The 22,354-nt window shown below is 35.5% G+C and overlaps 1 protein-coding gene across 2 annotated transcripts; it reads right to left on the bottom strand.

Moving 5' to 3' along the window:
• Nucleotides 1-407: 407 nt before the first annotated feature.
• Nucleotides 408-5,624, bottom strand: LOC133318155 (protein SUPPRESSOR OF GENE SILENCING 3). Of its 2 annotated transcripts, none has more exons than XM_061520125.1 (6): nt 5,506-5,624; nt 3,266-4,316; nt 2,636-2,930; nt 2,238-2,482; nt 1,156-1,313; nt 408-868 (listed from the first exon to the last, which is right to left on the bottom strand). In XM_061520125.1, exons 2-6 carry the CDS (start codon nt 4,298-4,300, stop codon nt 643-645), a joined length of 1,959 nt encoding a protein of 652 aa, XP_061376109.1. In that variant the 5' UTR covers nt 4,301-4,316; nt 5,506-5,624; the 3' UTR covers nt 408-642. The 2 variants fall into 2 exon arrangements, with proteins under 2 accessions (XP_061376109.1, XP_061376110.1); XM_061520126.1 differs by having other exon boundaries at nt 5,514-5,593.
• Between the last annotated feature and the right edge of the window lie 16,730 nt (nt 5,625-22,354).

Raw genomic sequence — 22,354 nt, 5'->3', positions numbered from 1 at the left:
TAAATCCAGGGTTATCAAGTGCTACCATTCAATTATAAGGTATGAGACTTAAAAGTTCTAGTGTTGGATTTATATAAACTTTGTCTCCTATCTTACAAACTAACTTAGGTTCATTTCAAAAAATGTAACTCCATGAGTGTAAAAAAATTTCTCCATTAAATGACATAGGTACCTAATAGAGACAGAGAACGCCTATTACTCATTTAGAATTAGCTGACTAGGCATGCAATTTGTAAAATAAAAACTTATACCTATGCAACTTGGGTATTAATTGGAAGGATAGTCATCAAATATTTACTAGTGGTTAGTTTTTAATTAACTTTCAACCATCTATTGTAAAACCAGCTGATAAATGTTTAATAATTCACTTAGGTTCGAGATACCAACAAAGGAACTCAGTTTCCATTTTGTAAAAAAAAGGTCAATGAAACCAGAAATTCTAGTCATTAGTACTACATGCACGATCATTTCAATTTTTAAGTAGTTTTCTATCTCCAAGCATATACTGTCAAATGTAAACTAGAAAAGAAAACAACATACTCAAATTTCAAACTCCCAATATTCAGAAAGCAGATATCTAGGCACTCTTATTATCTATTTCGCTGTTTATCTGTTTGTATGCGTCTGTGAAACACCCTACCATTAGATACCGTTGGACTTCGTCTCTGGGTCAGATGGGGAGTACTTTTCCATGAGTTTGGTCAGTTCCTCATCAAACATTTTCTCCATCTGCACCTCTTCCTCCCAATGCCTCAGCCTCATTGCAGCAATACTCTCTTCATGAGCATGATACAGTTTCTCCTTTTCAGCAACAAAGTTCTCCATTTCTTTATCTTGGACCTCAACAAATTTTAGATATTCATCCATCCTACATACAAAGAAATCAAAATTCACCATGAGCCGATGAAAAATATTAATACCTCTACCCAAATAGCTGGACAATATTTTTTCTGTAGTACATCTACATACTCTCTCCTACAACACATCAATTTTTCAGAGTCATGTGAAATAGGTTTTCGTTCCAATTTGTCCTTCAAACATCTAACTTAGAATCACCTAAAAAATACTAATTTTCACAAATTTATTAGAATATACTAGCTTCAGATGCATTAGACTGGAATTGAAATATAGTCGAAACAAATGACAATTCCATACTTGAGTCTCCGCTCCTCAGCATTTAAAGGACTAGTACTTGACTGCTCTGCCTTCTTACGTTCTGTCTGCTGCACCCTCTCAAAATCTTCTTCCTTCGCATTCCTTGAATCATGAATGATTCTGATCTGGTCCTTAAAGAATTGTTCTTGCATGTACATCTTCCATTGAGAGACAGAATACAAAGGTGAGAAAAAGTTAAAAATAAGACGAAATGTATCATAACAGAGAGAAGTAAATCATAACCTAGAGAACATTAACAACAATGGCTAACCAGAAGAGAAAACGAGGATGAAGTCACCCAAGTGCAGATAATTAACATATAACAACTTTCTCTTTAGAACAGAGAACAGATAACACTAAATATTAGTTAAGCATTACATTAGTATAAAAAAAAAAAGTAAACCAATAACTTGAATGAAATTAACAGGACACATAGTAGAGGTCATTGGATAAATTGATTAATCAAACACAAACTGATCTGGAAAACTGGGCCATCAGCAGTATGCATCAGACCTTCACAACAAAACAGAATTAATCAACCCATATCCAGATCTTTCAAAGATCATGTACTTTGTTTTAAAGCACTATATAATAATCCTTCTTGATAAATAACATAAAGCATTCAGGACCAGTGCAACTCATTATCATTGCTCATTGAATTGTTTTTTTAAACTTTTAAGATGAAAGGGAAAAGGTAGAACAGTAACAACACAACATTTAGGTGGCAATAAATGCAATTGGATCTCTTCTTCCTTGCTAGTCCAACTTGACAGGTCAAACTGACGTTTGACGGGAACATAAATCACGTTTTTATATTCAAAACCATATCTGTACGGGAAGAGAAAGAAAATGTGACACTATCTTTAGCTTATCTACTCTTGTACTACAAAAAACACAAATTACAGCTAAAACTGTTCAATAAAACAGTCAAGGAGAAGCATATCCTAACCTCAACTTAATGGCTACAGAAATAATCAAATACTAAAAGTACATTCCACAAACAAAGCATATATACACCAAGTAACCACTTTTCAATAAAATTAAAATAACAATGAAGTCTGTCTGTCTGATGTTAGTATTACCTCTTCTTTGTTCTCTTCATGTTGCATTTTAGTTCTCCGCCTCACAATGCGATTTTCCTCTGTTGTCTTTCGCAGCTTCTCAGTCACTATACCAAAAGATTCTTCAAGAGCTTTTGAACGCCTTTTTTCATTGACAACCTTGTTCTTCAAATAGATAAGTTTCTGGTTGTCCTCATTCATTTGCCGAATTTGGTTTACAACCATCTCCTGATACGACCTCATTTCATATTTGAGTCTAGATTTACCTACACAATTTCAGGCAAAAAGAGACGACAATAATTCAGAAAATAATTTGTTTTCATAGTTCTGAATTGGTTAATCTGCAACTAGTAGACATCAAACAACCTGCATAATGTGAGTGTGGAGAAGAAATATAACTGAGAAAGAGGAAACGGAACCTTGGGAATGCTTGTTAAAAAGGTCCAGGTCTTCTTTAGTAGCCATGTATCCATAAAGTTGGCGATTCCCACCAGGGAGAAATAAAATACGACGATTATACCAAGCATCTTTATCGGTTCCTTGCTCTGCAAAATGCTTATGCAGACGCTCTGCCTCTAGATAACCACTAGCTGAGGCTTCAAATATCAAAACACTCATCCCGCGATGACCCTGAGGACCATAAGAGTGTCGTGCTTTCATAGCTGCGTATGAGCTAAAATAGTCAAGAAGCTCCTGGTTACCCATACCTTTCCACTAAAAACAGAGAACAAAATCTAGAGTTAACGCAAAACCAGCAATGACAGGAAAATTAAGAATGTTTAGCTATAATAATAATACAAGTGATCAACATAATAATTATGATAGTGTTAGTTATTCATCATTTGGCACAAATAAAATATGGGTTTTATAATTCTCATTTAACATGAGAATTTGAATTTTCCTACACACTTCGATTTTTGTGCCAACGTGGGTCCTACACATAATTTTTTCTAACATACGGATCCCACATACTTTTTGTCTCTACAACATGAGAATTGAATTCTCATGTTGAATGAGAAATATAAAACCCATAAAATATATAGCTATACCTTCTCATTTTCATCCTGTTCAAGCTTCGTATTCTGAATGACAACAATTGGAGGCCAAACAATTTCATGATCTTTCTCCTCATCTTTTAAACCTTTCCATTTACCAAATGCTTCCCCAGATGGAATTACTGAAGTACCTCTTCTGCGCAATTCCTCATCCAAAAGTTCAGCAAGCTCCCTGTGAATCTTCACCCTATTTGACCCCTTTGTTTTGGCATGTGTCATCAGAGGCTGCAGTCCTCTGTACCAATCAATAGCACCAGGGCCACCTTGACAAGCTGCACAGTGCCACTGTCTTTCTGGTTCATTTATCTCTTCAACAGTCAGGCTATCCAAAATCTCAAAGAATTTCTTAAACCATTTGCTCTTCTTACGTGTCTCATGGCTCTTTTGACTAGCGTCTGAATCATATTCATCACTCATTAGATCATCATCAGTATCTTCTAAACCATCAGACTCCTCCTTGTCATCATCATCAATATCATCAACATCGTTATTATTTTCAAGGTACTCTGGTGCAGTTTCATCCTTTGCATTGGACTGCATTGAACCAGTTCTAGATTGCCAATTCCATCCATGCTCCAGCGGAGGCCGAATTACAGGATTCGGAGTCATATTGTTGCTTTCATATCCACTTGTAGCTAACTGGGGCCTTCCATTTCCTCTGCCAGCTGGTCTCCTCAAGTTAGCATTTTGTGTCTGCCAGGCATTTCCAGAAGCTCTTCCAACTCCACCCTGATTCCGAATGCCTGTCCTTTGAGCCATATCTGTATTCCCCCATGCCCTAGGATTAGAATTATGAGCTGGAGGACCCCATTGTTTTGGAGCACTGCTTCCAGCTCTGTTCTTGGGTTTCCTTGCATATACCTCCCATTCACCATCATCTTGTCCACCAGAGTCTAGGTTCACATCAGCAATACCCTGGGTCAACTGCTCAAATTCTGGATGAGAGTCAGATATGCTTTTCCCTTTGGATGACAGATCATCATTGTTAATCATAGCAGAAGGTCTCCCAACCCCTCTTTTTGAACTCATTTGTATGTGCTCTAATCTGGATCAAGATTTTTGTCAGTCAACAATGAAAACGCAGAATAGGTAAAAGTGCATAAAGAATCATAAACCAGAAGGAACATGACACAATAATATCAGTTAACTTATTTCATCAATTAGAACAAGAAAGGGGTAAACCTAACTGTATAGTTGAAGAAAGAGAAACCCCAGCCCAGCAACAGACACAAACAAATCTAAGCACCGTAGAAACATTCACTGACTAATAAATTACATTTTCAAATTAAGATCATAATCAACATTTCATTTCGAACTCAGCACTTGGAAAGTAGTAGATACACAGCAAATAGAAAACAACTAAAGGAGGAATCTCAATGCAAAACTACAAAGAGACCAAGGCAATGTGAGAGCGAAGATAATGCTTTTACATGAATCAAATGCAAGGGAAAGCCTTTACGGTACAAAACATGTTATAGCAAAAGATTCAGAAAAATGAAGCTTGCCATCATATAAAAGTTAAAAGGAAGAAAATGTGATTCCATGAAATTGAAATACAACATAGCTTTTACAGATATTGAAATTAACATTTAATAGCATTCTTCTGTCACAAAAAGGGCCCGAAATAACAGCACTTGCAATTGCATTTAAACTAACCTTTTATTTTGCTTTAAATATTAAATCCACACATTTTATTTGAAATACAACTAAATTATAGAAGAAGGGTGTTGTTATTGTAATATTGTAAATAAAGATGAGCAATCGATCTCTTCCTTAAAAGAAAAACTTTTTTTCTTTCTTTTGTTCGGTTGGAGCCTAGAAGAGGATTTTGTGGGGATCACTCACACACAACTAAAATGCATCAACGGTTAACGTAAAACAAGCCGAAAACCTTCGCTAGAAACAAACCCAAAACATTTTAAAAAAAAAAAACCCATCGATTCAAGAAGCAAGAAAAACCCTTTTTTTATTTTTTTTTATTCTTGATATATTCTTAGCAGAGAAGAGAAGCATGCGAAAGGAACACCAGTTTTCACGATGAATGATTCAAGCAAGAACCAATGCACGTAGTTGAAAACACATAATAAAGGATTTTAAAAACAAAAACAAAAACAAAAATAAATGACAAAGCGACATCGTATCAGCGTAGCTATGAGTTGTGAGCTAATGAGAGATGAGAACGTGGTGAAAAAAAGAGACAAGAGAGAGAATCGGCAAAGAATGGAAGGAATCACCAGTGGACCTATGAAGATCTCAGGTAGAAAATGAGGGAGAGCAGTGGCGGTTGAGAAGCACGCGCCACCACAGTCACCGAGAGTAGAGTGTGAGAGAGAGACAACGGAAGCGTAAAATGCGTGCCAAAGTAAGTTGCGGGAAGAAGACCTGTTTACTTTTGGTCGCGGACTTGAAAACTCAATGAAATCTGGTTTATTGGGTACAAAATAAAATAAGATAAAATTAAAACCAAAAATTGAAAAAATTCACACGTACGGAGAAACTTAGAGACGAAGGAGAACGAGGACTGAGGAAATAAGCAGTGCACAGCGTTGGGTATTTCATTTTCAATAAATAAAGGGGAAAATAGTAGATTGGATAATTAATGTTTGTAGAAATATTTTTTTATGTTGTTGGAGAAAATATTTTTTTATGTCATTCATACATCTAGATATGTACTTTGTTTTTTTATTTTTATTTTAATTTTTTAATGGTGGAATCTACCTTAAATATGTGTGTAGGAAAAAAAAAGTTATCATGTGAAAAGAAAAAAACAAAGCCCTTAATATTTACCACTTTAGTATTTTTATTACCTGTTTAATTATTTTTAAATTAATTGAAAATTAATGATGAAAGTAGGGAAAAAAATTAATTGAGATTGATTTTAAATTAATTTAATAGTAACCAAACAAGTACCGGAGCCCCTTTGAATATTCTCTTTTTGAACTAAAAGTTACTTTTAAGTTAAAATTAAAAAAAAAAAAACTTAAATGAAAAGTTAAAAACAGTTTGAATATGTCATTCATACATCTAGATATGTACTTTGTTTTTTTATTTTTATTTTAATTTTTTAATGGTGGAATCTACCTTAAATATGTGTGTAGGAAAAAAAAAGTTATCATGTGAAAAGAAAAAAACAAAGCCCTTAATATTTACCACTTTAGTATTTTTATTACCTGTTTAATTATTTTTAAATTAATTGAAAATTAATGATGAAAGTAGGGAAAAAAATTAATTGAGATTGATTTTAAATTAATTTAATAGTAACCAAACAAGTACCGGAGCCCCTTTGAATATTCTCTTTTTGAACTAAAAGTTACTTTTAAGTTAAAATTAAAAAAAAAAAAACTTAAATGAAAAGTTAAAAACAGTTTGAAAATTATTATGATTATTAAAAAAGCGAAAAATGTGTATTATTTTAAAGGACATAGAGTTGTGTCATTTTAAATGAGAGAATGAGATAAATCATGAGAGAGAGAGGAGAATTTTTTTTAAAGATGTGGGTCCCATTTTTTTGTGAGAGTGAAAGGATGTAAGGTGTGTCATTTAAAGTTAGCTTAAAAGTTACTTAAAAGCTGTTCATTTCAAACAAACAAAAAATACACATTCCAAGAGTTTGTTTGAATCCTATCTTTTTTAAGCTAGAAGCTACTTATAAGTTAAAGCTAAACAAAGAGCTTAAAAGAAAGTTAAAAGTTATTTGGTAATCACATAAAATTTTAGCTTAAAAGCACATATTTCAAGAAAATTATCTCTTTCTCTATCTTTATAACTCTTCATTATAGAAAAAAAAAGCATACAATTCAAAAAATATATATAAGAGCTTAAAAAAACTCCTAGAATGAGCTTTTAACTTTTAACTATTTTCTTCATTATAAAAAAGCAGATATAAAAAAATTGATAAGTGCTTATAAAAAAGTTTTTCCTAAAAACTTTTGACTTTTGACTTTTTTCTTGGTAACAAAAAAACTCTTTATATTATAAGAGCTTTTGTAAAATATGTTTGTCATAACTTTTGTTTATAAAAAGAGAAAAAAAAAAAACTAAAAAAAAAAAAGAAGAAGACCCAAACAAACACTAAGAGCGGTAAATTTAAAATGATAATAAATATAATGTTCCACATAATTAATTACAATGGTTACATTAAACTAGCTTGGATAATTGATTCTTTATATCAATCCCATTTAATTTAATTATTATGGTCCAGTAATCGAATTTATGATTTATTTAAAAAAAAAAATTATACATTGATTTTTTTTAATTTAACTTAATCATCTGATTAATTTTTTTAAGCTTTTAAAAGTGTATATTTTATATTTTAGTAATTAAACACTAATGAAGCTCTTGTTCCGGGGACAATTACATTTCTTTGCTACATTTGTTTATGCTAGTCCATTTGATCAAGCTCGCCAATAGCTTTGGACTGAGCTTTATAATATCAGCCATGATATTAGAGGACCTTGGCTCATGGGAGGTGACTTTAATGAAATAGCTAGAGTCTCAGAGGTGGATCTCCCCTGAAATTTAATCGTTGTTCCCAATTTGCTGAAGTATTGGAAGCTTGTTCGGTGGTGGATTTTGATACAGCTGGCTCTTTTTTCACTTGGCAAGGTCCCAAATTGAGCCACCTTGACCATGTGTTTAAGCGTCTAGATAGATTGTGTGGTAATCTGACTTGGAGATTACATTTTGATGAAGCTGAAGTAACTGCACTCCATAGGGTTAAGTCTGATCATAACCCTTTACTTATGAAGATTTTACAGGATTCTAAAGATGGTGGCTATAAGCCATTTCGCTTCTTAGCAGCTTGGATGTCTCACCCCCAGTTTGAAGGTTACCTTAATTCTCATTGGAAGCAGAATCAAGAAATTGCATCTTTGTTGTTCCAGATTACTCCTCTCTCTCGTAATTGGAATTATCGAGTCTTTGGTAATATCAACTGAAGGAAGGAATCTCTGGTTAAATGTCTTTCTGGTACTCAAAACCAAAAGGCTATTAATGACTCACATCAGATGGAAGCTCAAGAAGATCTTTTACAACAAAACTTTGGTGAGATTCTGTATCAAGAGGAACTTATGTGGTTCCAAAAATCAAGAGCAGTGGATTGTTGATGGTGATAGGAACACCAAATTTACCACCTTAAAACTGTAGCCCGCAGATCACATAACAAGATTCTTAGGCTACAAAATGGAGCTGGCCAAATGGTGTCTGATCCAGAAGAACTTAAAGGAATAACATGCAATTTTTTTAAGAATCTTTTCTCAGAGGAAGTCTCCAATAGAAGGTGGTTATCGTCTCCTAATAACTGGCCAGCTGGTAACTCAGATGTTCTTAACAGGTTGTCTGCTATCCATACTCAAGCAGAAATCACTTATAGTCTAAATTCCATGGATGCCTTCAAAGCATCAGGTCCAGATGGGTTCCCAGCTGCTTTCTTTCAGGAGAATTGGGAGAGAGTCAAAGTGCAAGTTTTGAGTTAATCCAAGCTCTTTGGATTAATCCTTCCTGCATCAAGAATATAAATTCCACCTTGCTGGTCCTTATTCCAAAAATCCAAAAATCAACAAATATCAGCCAATTCCATCCCATTTCATTATGTTCAGTATATAAAACTCTTAGCAAGGTGGTGGTGAATAGAATGAAGCCTATTATGGAAGAGTTAATTTCCCCTTGCCAGGTCAGTTTTTTCCCTCATAGACATATCCAAGACAACATTGTAATTGTTCAGGAACTAATTCATACTATGCACAAGATGAGAGGCAAGAAAGTCTTCATGGCTATTAAGGTTGATTTGGAGAAAGCATATGATAGAATGTCTTGGGGTTTCATTAGTCGTTCCCTAGAAGAAGCTCATTTTCCTCAAAAGTTAATTGATGTAGTGATGGCAGCTATTTCTACCCCAAAGATAAATGTTCTTTGGAATGGTTTCTTAACTGAGGAGTTCTCTCCTTCTAGGGGTCTAAGGTAGGGTGACCCTTTATCCCCTTATCTCTTTGTTCTTGGTATGGAAAAATTATCTCATATTATTAACACGACAGTGGATGGGAAGTTGTGGAACCCCATTCGAGTGGGGCGTAATGGACCTAGTATTTCCCACATTATGTTTGTGGATGACTTAGTCCTTTTTGCTGAAGCGAACGTGGATCAAATGTCAAATGTGCTTAAATGTCTTAGTCTTTTTGCTGATGTTTCGGGGCAAAGACTAAGTGTTCCTAAAACTTCCATTTATTTTTCAAGGAACACGCCTGATGGATTGGCTGAAGACATAGTTGCTGTGAGCGGGTTCAAGAGAGTTCATAACTTAGGAAGGTATATAGGAGCTTGGATGCAACATGGTAGAGTTACAAGAAACTCTTATGCTCACATTGTGGATAGGGTGAAGAGTAAACTAGATTCCTGGAATGCTCATTCCCTTTCCCAGGCAGGCAGGTTCACTCTGGTTCAATCTATTATTTCTGCCATTCCATATTTCCATATGCAGAATGGAAAAATTCCTACAGGTGTGTGTGATGAGATTGAGAGAATTCAACGTAATTTTATTTGGGGTCGCCCAAATGGTGAGAGGAAGAATCATCCGATTGGCTGGGAAACTTTGACTTTACCAAAGAAAGTTGGAGGTATGGGCTTAAAAAGGTTGTCAATTATGAATGATGCTTTACTAGCAAAAATGGTTTAGAATATCTTTAGTGGTAACAAATCTCTTTGGGTCCAAGTTCTCTGCTCAAAGTATGCTAAAAGGATTAATAAGGGAGGTTCTTTTGTTTCAAAGCATGGTTATTCTCAGCTATGGACTAATCTTAGCAGGGTATGGTTCAAAATGGAGGATAAGTTGGAATGGAAAATTGGTAATGGGCAACAGGTAAATTTTTGGTTGGATAATTGGTGTCAGTCCCTTGATTGTCTTGCTGATCATGCTATTTATACTATCCCATATAAAATGATGAACAAGAAAACAACTGATTTTACTACTGTTGAGGGATCATGGAATTATAATTTAATTTCTCAATGGGTGGATCCTCATATAGTTGACTGTATTCGTAGTATTCCTCCTCCTTTGAGTGATGCAGGGTCTGATAAAATGAGGTAGAATCTTTCTGGAAGTGCTGACATATCTATCAAGGGTGCTTATAACGCCCTCACAGCGTTGCAACCTCATCCAGAAGCTTCTCTTAGACCCCGGGGCATGGTTTGGCAAGCAAAAGTTCAGCAAAGAGTTCGTTTATTTTGTTGGAAATTAATGCATCAATGTTTGCCCACTAGGAGCTAGAGTGCCCAATGGTGTGATGTTAGTGATGCTTGTCCTATCTGCAATGAAGCTACTGATACCATCCTCCATGCCATTCGAGATTGTTTTGTTGTGAGGAATATCTAGATTCATTTAATTCATATGGCTATCCATCATAATTTTTTCTCTCTGGAGTTGCAGGAGTGGACCGATACAAATGTATCAAATGAATCTGAATTGGTGTATAATATCCCTTGGTGTATTGTTTTCATGATTGCAGGGTGGCATATCCGGTGTTGGAGGAATAAATGGATCCATAGTGATGTTCAAAATAGAAAACCCCTTGATTTTGTATTTTTAAAATCTCAGATATCTGAGGTTTACAGGACATTTATGGGTTCTTCCAGAAAGGGTCCACTAACTACTTATATTCAGGCAGCTATTAGATGGGGAACCCCCAGATATGGGTTGGATGAAGTTGAACACTGACGGTGCTTCGCGAGGTAATCCAGGGGTGGCTGCTTGCGGTGGCTTAATCAGAGATGAATATGGTAATTGGCTAAATGGATTATCATTTTATGTTGGATCTTACTCAGCTCTCACTGCGGAACTTTGGGGCATCTTTAAAGGCCTGGATCTAGCTTGGCAAGGAGGTTGGAGAAATATAATTGTAGAAAGTGATTCGGCAAATGCCATCACTTTGCTCACCAAAGATGGTGATGCAGCTCGTGAGTTAAGTCTATTATCTCGCATACGAGCAATGGTTAATAAGGACTGGAGAGTTATTTTCAAACATGCTTTTAGATAATGTAATTCTTGTACGGATTGGTTAGCTAACTATTCTCTTGAGCATCGTGATGTAGTTAATTTAGTTTGTTATCCTGATTCCCCTCCGGGTATTAGGCTGCTGTTACTTGCTGATGTATCTGGAGTTTTTAGTCACTGGGTTATTATAAATAATTAATATCGGGGTTATGCCCCGTCTTTTACCAAAAAAATTATTTTTAAGTATTTGTGGTTATAATTGTAATTTAATTTTTTATTATATTTTGAATAGAAATTTAATATAAACATAGAAATAAGAGAATGAAGATATTAATGTTTGTTATGTTGTAAGAGATAATTTATATCTTATACACACATAAGAGTATTTGAAGTTCATGTGAGACCATATGAAGAGAAAAGAGAGAAAAAAAGTCTCACACACTTTTATATATGTATAAAAGATAAATTTATCTCCTATAATGCAAGAAAAACTAAATCAAGAATAAATATATGAAACTGTTTGGAATCTTGCAAGAACAAAAAAACAATCATCATTTTATCATTCTGTAATAAAAAATTGAAATTTCAAATAAAAGTGATGAAAATAAGAATTCAAAAAAATTATGATTTCACCGTAAGTTAATGATATAAATTTAATCAAATAAATCTTAATTAAATTAATTAAAAGTAACATCAAATTTCCCCAATCCTGAATTTAATTTGTGCGAAATCCCAACTCTTAAAAAAGTGAAGTAGTGTGGGACTGTTTCCTGCTGTCTGACTCGAAAGGATTTGATTCTGTGATCTGGTCACGGTATTATGATTTCTGACACAAACGCGAGTATGGAATTATCTTTTTCCTTAAAAAAAAAAAAGCAAAAACAAAAAACAATTTGAGATGTTGAATTAAAATGTAAATAAGAGTTAAATATTATTTAATCGAAGAGGCAACAAAATAAAAAAAAATTAGTTGAGTTGAGTGTAACGAAAAAAAAATAACAACAACAATAATAATGACAACATAGACAATCTATTTTTTAACAATAAATTCGTATAAATTATCTAAATTTACTATTAGAACAAATTTGATTGTTTAATTCTTTAGTACCTATTTACATGAACAAATTAAAATAGGATTGATAGTAAGAGATTTTATTATTTTGAATATATATTTTCATTATGATAACTTTTAAAAAATATTAAAATGATAAAAAATTAAAAATAATGTGACATTTTAATCAATCTAGTATTTATTATTATAATTAGTTTATAGGTATCTGCCTTTATATGATTTTACTCAAAATGCTTGGAAGTAAATAAATAAATAAATATATATATATATATATATATAGGTAAAAACATTTCTCCTACAACTTGAGGAAAATTTATCTCCGGCAATCCCAAAACTACGTCGTTTTGATTATTTATTTCCTTATATTAATTGATTCACCTGTGAATGGTTACGATTTCTTTTTTCTCTCTCTACCTTTATTACCATTGATCCATCTTTATACGGTTAAGATTTAGTAGCCAGAGATAAAATTATCTCAAGCAGCTTGAGAAATGATAAGCCCAAATATATATATATATATATATATATATATATATATATATATGTATGGGAATGGATGTTCAAATATGATATAAAGGGTAAGAAAATTCATTAAAATATAATTGTCTATGGATAAGAAAATAAAGGGTAAGAAAATCACAATTTTATAATTGTCTATGGATAGTTGAGATCATCTCACATAATTCATGTTATATGAGGAAATGTATCACATATTTTTTTAAATGAGAAAAATATTTTTCATTTTAAATAAAATAATTTTGTATTATTTTAAGTAAAATTACCATGTTTTGGTGATTTTTTTTCTTTCTTTCTTCTACCATACTCTTATTTTCCCTCTTCTCTTAATTTTGTGGAGGAAAAAAAAGGTAAAAATAAAATCAAAATCAAAATCTAGTAGTTTCACTTAAAATAACATAAATTTATATATTTTAAAATAATAAACATTTGCCTTCAAAAAAAAATATTTCCACCTTATATAGGCTTTTTGACCCTCTTGTCCCTCATTAATTAATTAATAATCATTTTGCTCCTTATTGTAAACTATCTACCAATCTGCCCCTCTTTAATCGATTAACTTGAATATTTAGTTGATTAAATGGTCAAAATAGACAAAAATGGTTGACTGAAGATTTAATCGATTTAATCTCCCTACTTAATCGATTAAATCTTCCAAGTGTCGTTTAATAGTGTCAAAGTCCAATTGCCGCAAATGGAAAGACAGTGGTTAAGCCTCGTGGCCTTAACAGTATTGATAAGAAAGACAGGGGTTTTGGTTCTGGTGCTGGTGCTTGTGTTTCTCCAACAGAAGTTAGAGCACCAGAAAAGAAGCTTACCCTCTTTGCTTTGAGGCTTGCAGTGCTTGAAAAAACAGCAATTGGCCTTGGAACTCTTGGTTTTATATGGGCAACCGTTGTTCTTCTAGGTGGTTTTGCCATTACCTTAGACAAAAGCAATTTTTGGTTCATCACCATCATTTTTTCGAGTGAGGGTACAAGGATTTTCAGCAGAAGCCGTGAACTTGAATGGCAACACCAAGCCACATGGTTTATTACTGATGCTGGAATCAATAGCTTCAGGATGTTGAGGTCCAGTTCTAAATTCCTTTTTCAAAGCATCAAAAGCCTTTGGAGGCCAATTGCCGCATTATGTTGGACTTTGACACTATTAAACGACACTCGGGAGATTTAATCGATTAAGTAGGGAGATTTAATCGATTAAATCTCTAGTTAACCATTTTTGCCTATTTTGACCATTTAATCGATTAAATATTCAAGTTAATCGATTAAAGAGGGGCAGATTGGTAGATAGTTTACAATAAGGGACAAAATGGTTATTAATTAATTAATGAGGGGCAAAAGGGTCAAAAAGCCTTACAAATGTTCAAAAACATAAAAGATGTTGATGTGAATTAATCTATGCACAGCACACACCCGAGAGACGTGGTTTGTCAAGAGAGTAGTCCAGGATCACCCAAGTGGTGGTCCTTTTTTGAAAAATTTAAAACAAAAATATAAATATAAATAAATAAAAAAGATTAAAGTGGAAAAAAATTTCTACATTTCCAAATAGGAACCACCAACTTAGGTGGTCTTGAACCACTAAAGTTTTACTCGTGGTTTGCCTATACTAATTACGCTTCTGAAAGGGTTCTTTATCTTTTCAAATTATTAATTATCCTATCAGAATATCGTATTTTAAGGAAAAAATTTCTACTCAAACTGAAATTCTGAGATAATCTGCTTTACAAATACTGAGTTACACTTAGAGGTATTTGATAGAGGAGAATTTTTTTTATTCTTGAAAATCATGATTGTCAAAAATATGCTAGAAAAGTGAATTTTCTATGAATGTTATCAAAAAAATATTTCATAGAACAAAATATTCTCAAAAACATTGACTCTAGTTTCTTGATTCTATGCTTGGTTGATGTCAATTATTGTTAAAAATGTGGACCGATTTTACAAAATTAATTTTTATGAGTAAAAGTTATTTGAATGGATCAATTTTCAGTTTCAACTCTCTCTCTCTCTCTCTCTGTCAATGTAGGCCCTTGAGCACCGATGTCGCCTGAAACTTTGGTTTTGAGTATAATTTTTCCTCATTCTGCTCGTGAATGAAACAAACTACTTCAGAATCAGATGTAGTGTTTTCCAATTGTACAATATGATCCTGCTTCATGGGTTTGATACCAACTGGGAAAAAAATAAAAAATAAATGGAAAGAGAGACGAGTAAAATCGTTGAACGAAGAAGGGTTTTGATATTGAACAAAGTACTTTGCTTGGTGAATACCAGAACAATTTAAATATCTATTTTGGATGTGAGTCTTATCTAAGTTGAATGTTCAAACCTTCCACTTTTGAAAATGGTTTATCTTCATAAATCTGTTTGGACTTCTGATGCTTCCTAAACTACAACTTCCCTGTATGAGTAAGACTCACTTTGCTAGTTTCGCTGGTTTGGGTTGCTCTGGAATATTAGAGCATACTGTATATTAAAGATCTTTGGGGAAGGGGGCATGGAGTTTTGAAGCTTTATAGTTAACTTCTCTATTTGATTGTGGAGTTAAGTATTGGATATGCAATATACTACTATGTAAAATCTCAATGAATTGAAGGGTTATTTATATTAAACGATGGTAACTAGGATTTCGAATATGAGTTTATGAGATTTTAAAATTTACTCCTTTACAAACGTCTCTTATTAAAATCTCAATGAGAGATATACATTTCTAATTGTTTGGTCCTATTGAACCGTATAAGGATACCTCAAGGGTATGCGCTCAGAGATATCCAAGAGATAGATATCCGATTGACTTATAGCAAATACCTTCATCACTGTACATTATCAATGGGCATGTAGCCAAGATGTGGGTGTGTGCACAATGTTGGCAGTAATAGTAAATAGGTTAAAAGTGTGTACCTGGGGTCTTTAACCTCTTATTTATAAGGATCACCTTCATAGGCTTTGGTCTTTGAGATCTCCCAATTGATATGAAATCTGCCTTGACTAATGGGGATATAGATCTTATCCCTTGATCCTCTCTAGATTGTATGGTTATGTTATTCCCATCCAATCTTGCTAGTAATGTGATTGTTAGGATATGGATCCAGTCCATAACAGTTGCTAGTAATGGGTCTGGTGCGGCTACCTCTTCTTGGTTTGGATTTTTACTTAGCCGAGGTAATTATTTGTAGCTGTTTTCATCTTATCCGGGTTATAATCGTGCTCCTAACCTTCTGGGGTTTGAGCTCGCTTAGGATAAAGATAATGAAGCGTATGTTAACGTTTGTTGTCGTGCTCTATTGTGGATCATATGGGTTTGACATTTGGCCACGACTGACCTTTTTCATGATGTCGTTGTTTACTGCTAAGTTGTCTTTATCTCCAACCTCAGTTTTAACCCGTGGTTTCGTTGTCGTCGATGTTCTTTACTTAAACATCATCGCAAAGGTGCCAAAGTTGAACCAATGCTTGTAGTTGGCATCTGTCGCCTAAACATGACCCTTTGCCTTTGCCCGTTTCTTGACGATTATCTTTTTCCACGCGTCATTGACTAATGGGCGGTTCGTGCGTTGAGCAGCGTTAGTCATCCTGGCGTTTCACCGGCCATGGTGACACACAGTTAATGTTTTCCCTGTTCAATGACTCCTTTTCATTAGCCTTTGACTATTAATGTTGCTATCTTGGCCCTATCGACTTCATCGTTTCATGCTCATAGCATAGCCTTGAATTATATTGCATGAGGGTCAAAACTCGGCTAGGTTATTGGTCTGAGCTTTGTTAATCTTTAATCTGTGGCATATGATTTTATCCATCTGGATGAATTATGATGCCGGACTTAACGAGCTGGGTATTGAGTATGTTGTTTTATTTTCCCTCCATGAACCTTTTCGGTCGAGGTCCAGTTTGGAATCAGTTGATCTTTCTCCATATCGCCTTGCCTGTGATCTAATCCTTGCCCTTTTGGGTCTTGTTGCTTTTGTATTTGTCATTTGTACTTTCTTGCATTTATAACTTGACCAGCTTCCCTGAATTAGGTTGTCCGGTTCTGTTTTGACATCCTTTCTCTCAGCCTTTTGGCCAAAGTACAAGTTCGGACTTTTTGATCTTGCTTTTTAACCGCGTTGCCGAGATCTCTACTTATGATGGTTGTTACTTTTTCTCGTACTATTTTGATAGTTTCATTCCTACACTTGTGAATGCATGTTTGGTTTGAGTTTCTTTAGTTTTGACTAGGCTTATTGCCAGTCTACGCTTTTGAAGGCGATACCTTCGCCTTTCTAATTTTAGACTGGCTTATCATACCACGGATTTTGTATTTGTGATTTTGTCATAGCTCGTTTTCGCATGCCGTGACTTTCTATTGTGACTTGCTTCTTTCACCGAAGTCATATATTTATGGAGGCAGACTTTGCCTCTTTGATTGGAACCCGGCTTTTTACGTCGTGGTCTTTTAATTTGAGCTCTGCTTCTTATGCGATGGCCTTTTTATCTGAACCCAACTTCTTACGCCGTGGTTTTCTTATTTTGAATCCCGCTTTATTTGTGGTGGATTTTTAATTTGAGGTTGGCCTGTTAGGCCGCAAACTTTGTCATTTGACTTTGTTGCCAAAATCTTGAATAGGAGCTCGACATCATATGTCTCCTCGATTTTTCTTTTATCTCAAATTGGGATATGATCATTTTTCAGGATCACAATCTCTCCAAATTTGTCTTCTCAGATTGAGATGTGATCCTTTTGCTAGAATCACATCTCTCCAATTTCGTCTTCCTCTTTATCTTGGATTAAGATGTAATCATTTTGCTAGGATCACATCTCTCTAATTTTTTTATCTCGGATTGGGGTGTGATACTTTTGTTAAGATCACTTATCTCCTTTTCCGTCTTCATTTTGATCTAGGAGCCTGAAGCTATGGCGTTAGCTGAGTTGAAGCTCAAGGATGAGGCTAAGTTTTAATAAACTTGAAGCCCTTAGATGGGCTATGTTGAAGCTCAAGGCCGAGACTAAGCTATTAAACTTAAAGCCCTTAATTGGGCTAAGTTGAAGCTCTAGGCTAAGGCCGAACTTTTAAACTTTAAGCCCATAGTTGGATTGAGTTGAAGCTCTAGGCTGAGGCCGAACTTTAATCTTGAAGCCTTTGGCTGGGCTAAGTTGGAGCTTAAGGTCGAGGCTGAGCTATTAAACTTAAAGCTCATAGTTGGGCTTAGTTGAAGCTCTAGGCTAAGTCGAGCTTTTAGACTTTAAATCCTTAGTTGGGCTGAGTTGAAACTCTAGGCTAAGGCGAGCTTTAATCTTGAAGCTCTTAGTTGGGCTGAGTTGGAGCTCAAGGCCGAGGCTGAGCTATTAAACTTAAAATTCTTAGTTGGACTGAGTTAAAGCTCTAGGCTAAGGCCGAGCTTTAATCTTGAAGTCCTTAGTTGGGCTGAGTTGAAGCTCAAGGCCGAGGCCGAGCTAATAAACTTGAAGCCCTTAGTTGGGTTGTGTTGAAGCTCTAGGCTAAGGCCGAGCTTTAATCTTGAAGCCCTTAGATGAGTTGAGTTCGAGCTCAAGGTCGAGGTTAAGCTATTAAACTTAAAGCCTGTAGTCGGGAAGAGCTCAAGGCTGAGGCCGAGCTACTAAATTTGAAGCCTTTGGCTGAGCTGAGTTGGAGCTCAAGGCCAAGGCCAAGCTGTTAAACTTTAAACCCTCTTTTGGACTGAAGAAGGGTTATAATGGTCTGCCAGTTCCCTTGCTAACAAAATGTGAGACGATACTTCCTTTAATAAAGAATTCAAAATTCCCATGTACCTTTTTCCTTATGATTTAATGACCTATAGGTCTTCACTTGCTCCATCAAGAATTGCGATGACGAGAATTGTAAGAACCCGCACCGTTAAATCAAGAAATTAAATTAATTAATTATGAGATAATTTCATAATTGACCCTAATAATTATGAGAAGGCTTAGATAATTATGATAAGTGATTAATAATGTTGAAAGTCGCTTTTCTGACGAAAAATGCAGATACCGGTTCTGCCTCACGGTATAAATGTGTACCGATGAAGTATCTCAGAAAATTATGAAAAGTATGTATATATCACTAGAATAATATATAGGACTAGCATAACAAGTTTCTAGTTAAAATAACGAGAATTGGTGTCAGAACTGACACTGGCTTTGTAAAAGCACATACCGGAAAAGTATTGAGAAAAATAAAATAAAAATATGACAAATCCTAGAAAAATGGCTAGGTTCAGAATCCCAAGTTTGAGATTAAAATTCTAAGCGTAGCTATTAATGCTAATATAGTGTGATCATCTTAAGGCACATGTAAATAGAAACTTTGGCACAAAAACCTAGGGTTGCTGATTTTGCCTATGTAGAGTTCCTTGTGCTCTTTGTTTTCAGAACTTCCATCCCTCTCTCCCAAAGCTTGAGCCTTTGGTTTGTAAAACTTCCAAGGCACCATTTTTACTCTTGAGTTCTTCTCTTTCTTTTGCAAACACTTGAGACATGGCCTTATGAGGAAGAGAGACACCTTCATTCTGAGTTATGACCCCTGTTTGTGAGGCTTAAGGGGCTGTGTTTCTGAGTTGGTTGGGGGAAGCCATTGTCATGGCATTTTAGGATTCAAGAAGCCACCTTTTGGTGTAAAAGGCCCATCGTGTGTTGCATTTTCGTGGTCAGTCAGTGTTGTGGAGCTGTGTTGGAGGCTCCTAATCTGTCTCATTTTCTGAGTTTTGAGCATTTAAGGTATATCATGATCACCTCTTTGTTATTTTCATGATTTTAGCTTGTTTAATCCATTAAAAAGGGAAACTTGAACCATTTGAGCTAAAGGCTGGTAATCTAAGTCTAAAACATGTTAATGAACATCTGTTTATGAAGTTATTGGACTCCAGATCGAGTTTGGATCATTAAAATGGGACTTATGCAGAGAATGCATGAATTTCTGCATTCTGTCTGATAAGTATTCAAATACTTTTCGTGTAATATTCGAATAGTTATCCCTTGGTAGTCGAATACTCCTTGGAGGAGTATAAGGATACTTTTCTGGGAAGAAAAGTATTTGGATACTGTTGAATAAGTATTCGAATACTAGGTAGTATGTGAATACTGTGGTATTTGTATTCGGATACTTGGTGGTATTGGGATACTGGGGGAAACGTATTCGGATACCTTGTGGTATGCGAATACTTAAGTGAAAGTATTCAGATACTTTCTATAGACATGGAGTATTCGAATACTCATCAAGGTGTATTCGAATACCTCCTGCGGAATTTGCATGAAATGACTTAAAATGAGTTGAAAAGCCTTAATCACTTAATGTAACCTTGGGCAATGATTATTGATGATTAATTATTGTATAAACATACTGTGATTGTGCTATTTGGTGCCATTGAGCTTGTGTGGACTTGGCTTGGATTGTTAGCTTGCGAGGTAAGCTTTCGTGTCCTCGGTTTAGCCATTGTTGGTTCCACCATACCCCATGGGGGGATGGTTTATATACATGATGTGATTTCATGTATTGATTTTGAAATGCTGTTGAGCTGTTATGTGTAAGTGCTTATAATATGCATGTGTTGTTCCACCTAGACGGTAAGCCTGTGTATGTAGTAGACATGCCATAGGGTGATTCTGTGGGTGGGTGTAAGTAGTGACTTGCACTGAATGTAGGCAATAGATGTATGTAAGTCCTGCATTTCTCTGGCCAGTATAATAGTTGACACACATGACATGATTATTCTGCTGCATTGCACTGATTTTGGAACTTATATTATATTCTTGCTTTTGAACTTATATTGCACATGTAAGTGAGCTTGGGGTGGAGAAATTCTTGAGGACCTCTTGTCTTACTGAGATTTCTGTTTAAAGATCTCACCTCATGTTTGGGGCACATATTTCAGGTTCAGGTAACTCGGAGGTTGAGACCTCGGGCGGCAGGAGGCCGGAGCTGAGTTAGTTATATGCTGATTATTATGATATGCTTGGATGCTGACCTGCTTTATGTTGTTATTATGATTTTGTTGTAGAGACTCTGTTGGGCTTTGTTGCCTTATTTGGTGAGCATGGGGGTTGTCCATGCCACATTGATTGACTATGTCTTATTTGAATTCGATTTGTATAAATGTATCAGGATTATGTCCGGACTACGTGTTGTATATCCGTGACTTAGATACTCACTTATTTATAGTATAAGGTTATTCAGTGTAGATAACTGTCTATTTACAATTCACATGCAAGCAATGCTTTTAAAAAGATTAAGTAATCAACTTGGTAATTGATAATGACGTCATAATTGAAAAGAAAAAGTTTTTCCGTATTTTTAATTAAGCGTGGCTTAATACGATGACATGATAACAAACCGGGTATACACGGGGTGTTACTTTTTATGGTATCAGAGCACTTTCTAGGGAAAAAGTATGTGTGTATTGCAATAACTTAGGATGTTTTGTTGTGTGTCTTGTCTTATGTGTTTTCTCTGTTGGGTTTTGCTATGATGATGCATGTGTGACCACATTACGTGGGCCTGATCAACTCATTTTTTGTGTAACTTGTGCAGAGTCATGGTAATGCCTAGGAAAAACTGAGAGACGAACGAGGATCAACCTGATCCTGTCCTGACTGCATTAGCTGAAATGCAGCGGCTAAACTAGCCGATCAGAGGCCGCTAGATTGGACAACCAGTCTATGATGGACGTCGTTCGAGAGGCGAACCGGAAAGCCTCAGAAGATGTTCTTGAGGTGAACAGGCTGTCGAACATGACCATGATGAGGGTCATGTTGGAGGAGATGAGGGCTGGCCGCAATGAGGGCCAGTTTCCTCCACCACCGCCACCACCTCCACCGCCTCTATCCAGTTTTCAGGACGATAGCCTGAGTCACGTTGAGGGTGCCACTCATCTTACTGAGGTGATGGAACCCTACTTGGAGCCTGTTGAGGATTGTGATGTGATTGACCGCCAACTTAATGCTTTCCGTAAGCATAAGCCACCTTTCTTTGATGGATCTTATGATCCTATTGCTGCTGCGAGATGGCTTCAGGCATTGGATAAGATCTTCCGAGTGATGCAGTGCACAGATCTGCAAAAGTTGATGTTTGCGACGTATATGCTGGAGGGCGATGCACACGAGTGGTGGATGCATACGAGTGGTGGATGCACACGAGTGGTGGATGAACACCTCTCATGCCTATGAGATGCAGGGTCATGTCATGACATGGCCATTCTTCGAGGATTGCTTTTTGGGCAAATACTTTCCTTATGATGCTCAGGAGAGAAAGCAGAGAGAGTTTGACAGATTGGTGCAAGGCTCGTTGTCTGTGGACGAGTACTTGGCTTAGTTTAATGAATTAGTCAAGTTTGCACATTTTCGCATTGCTATGATGACTCTGACGTTTTTGGCTGCTAAGTTCCGCAGGGAACTTAATGTGGAGATAGCTGATCGTATTGCTGGTGCGGCATCGAGAGACTTTGGTACACTGGTACAGCAGTGTAGGGACATCGAGGATGTCTGCATTGTGAGTAAGGCCAAGATTGCTGAT

Source organism: Gastrolobium bilobum, unplaced genomic scaffold (assembly GCF_033153095.1).
Source record: "Gastrolobium bilobum isolate Gb01-03AN ecotype WA unplaced genomic scaffold, APGP_CSIRO_Gbil_v1 utg5821, whole genome shotgun sequence".
NCBI lineage: Eukaryota > Viridiplantae > Streptophyta > Magnoliopsida > Fabales > Fabaceae > Gastrolobium > Gastrolobium bilobum.
This window is presented reverse-complemented; position numbering and strand designations above follow the sequence as displayed.

Coding starts and splice junctions, on each gene's coding strand:
- LOC133318155 (XM_061520125.1), bottom strand. CDS start 4,300: ATGAGTTCAAAAAGAGGGGTTGGGAGACCTTCTGCTATGATTAACAAT. Junction 2,931..3,265: donor AACAGGATGAAAATGAGAAG/GTATAGCTATAT, acceptor CTCTGTTTTTAG/TGGAAAGGTATGGGTAACCA. Junction 2,483..2,635: donor TTTTAACAAGCATTCCCAAG/GTTCCGTTTCCT, acceptor GAAATTGTGTAG/GTAAATCTAGACTCAAATAT.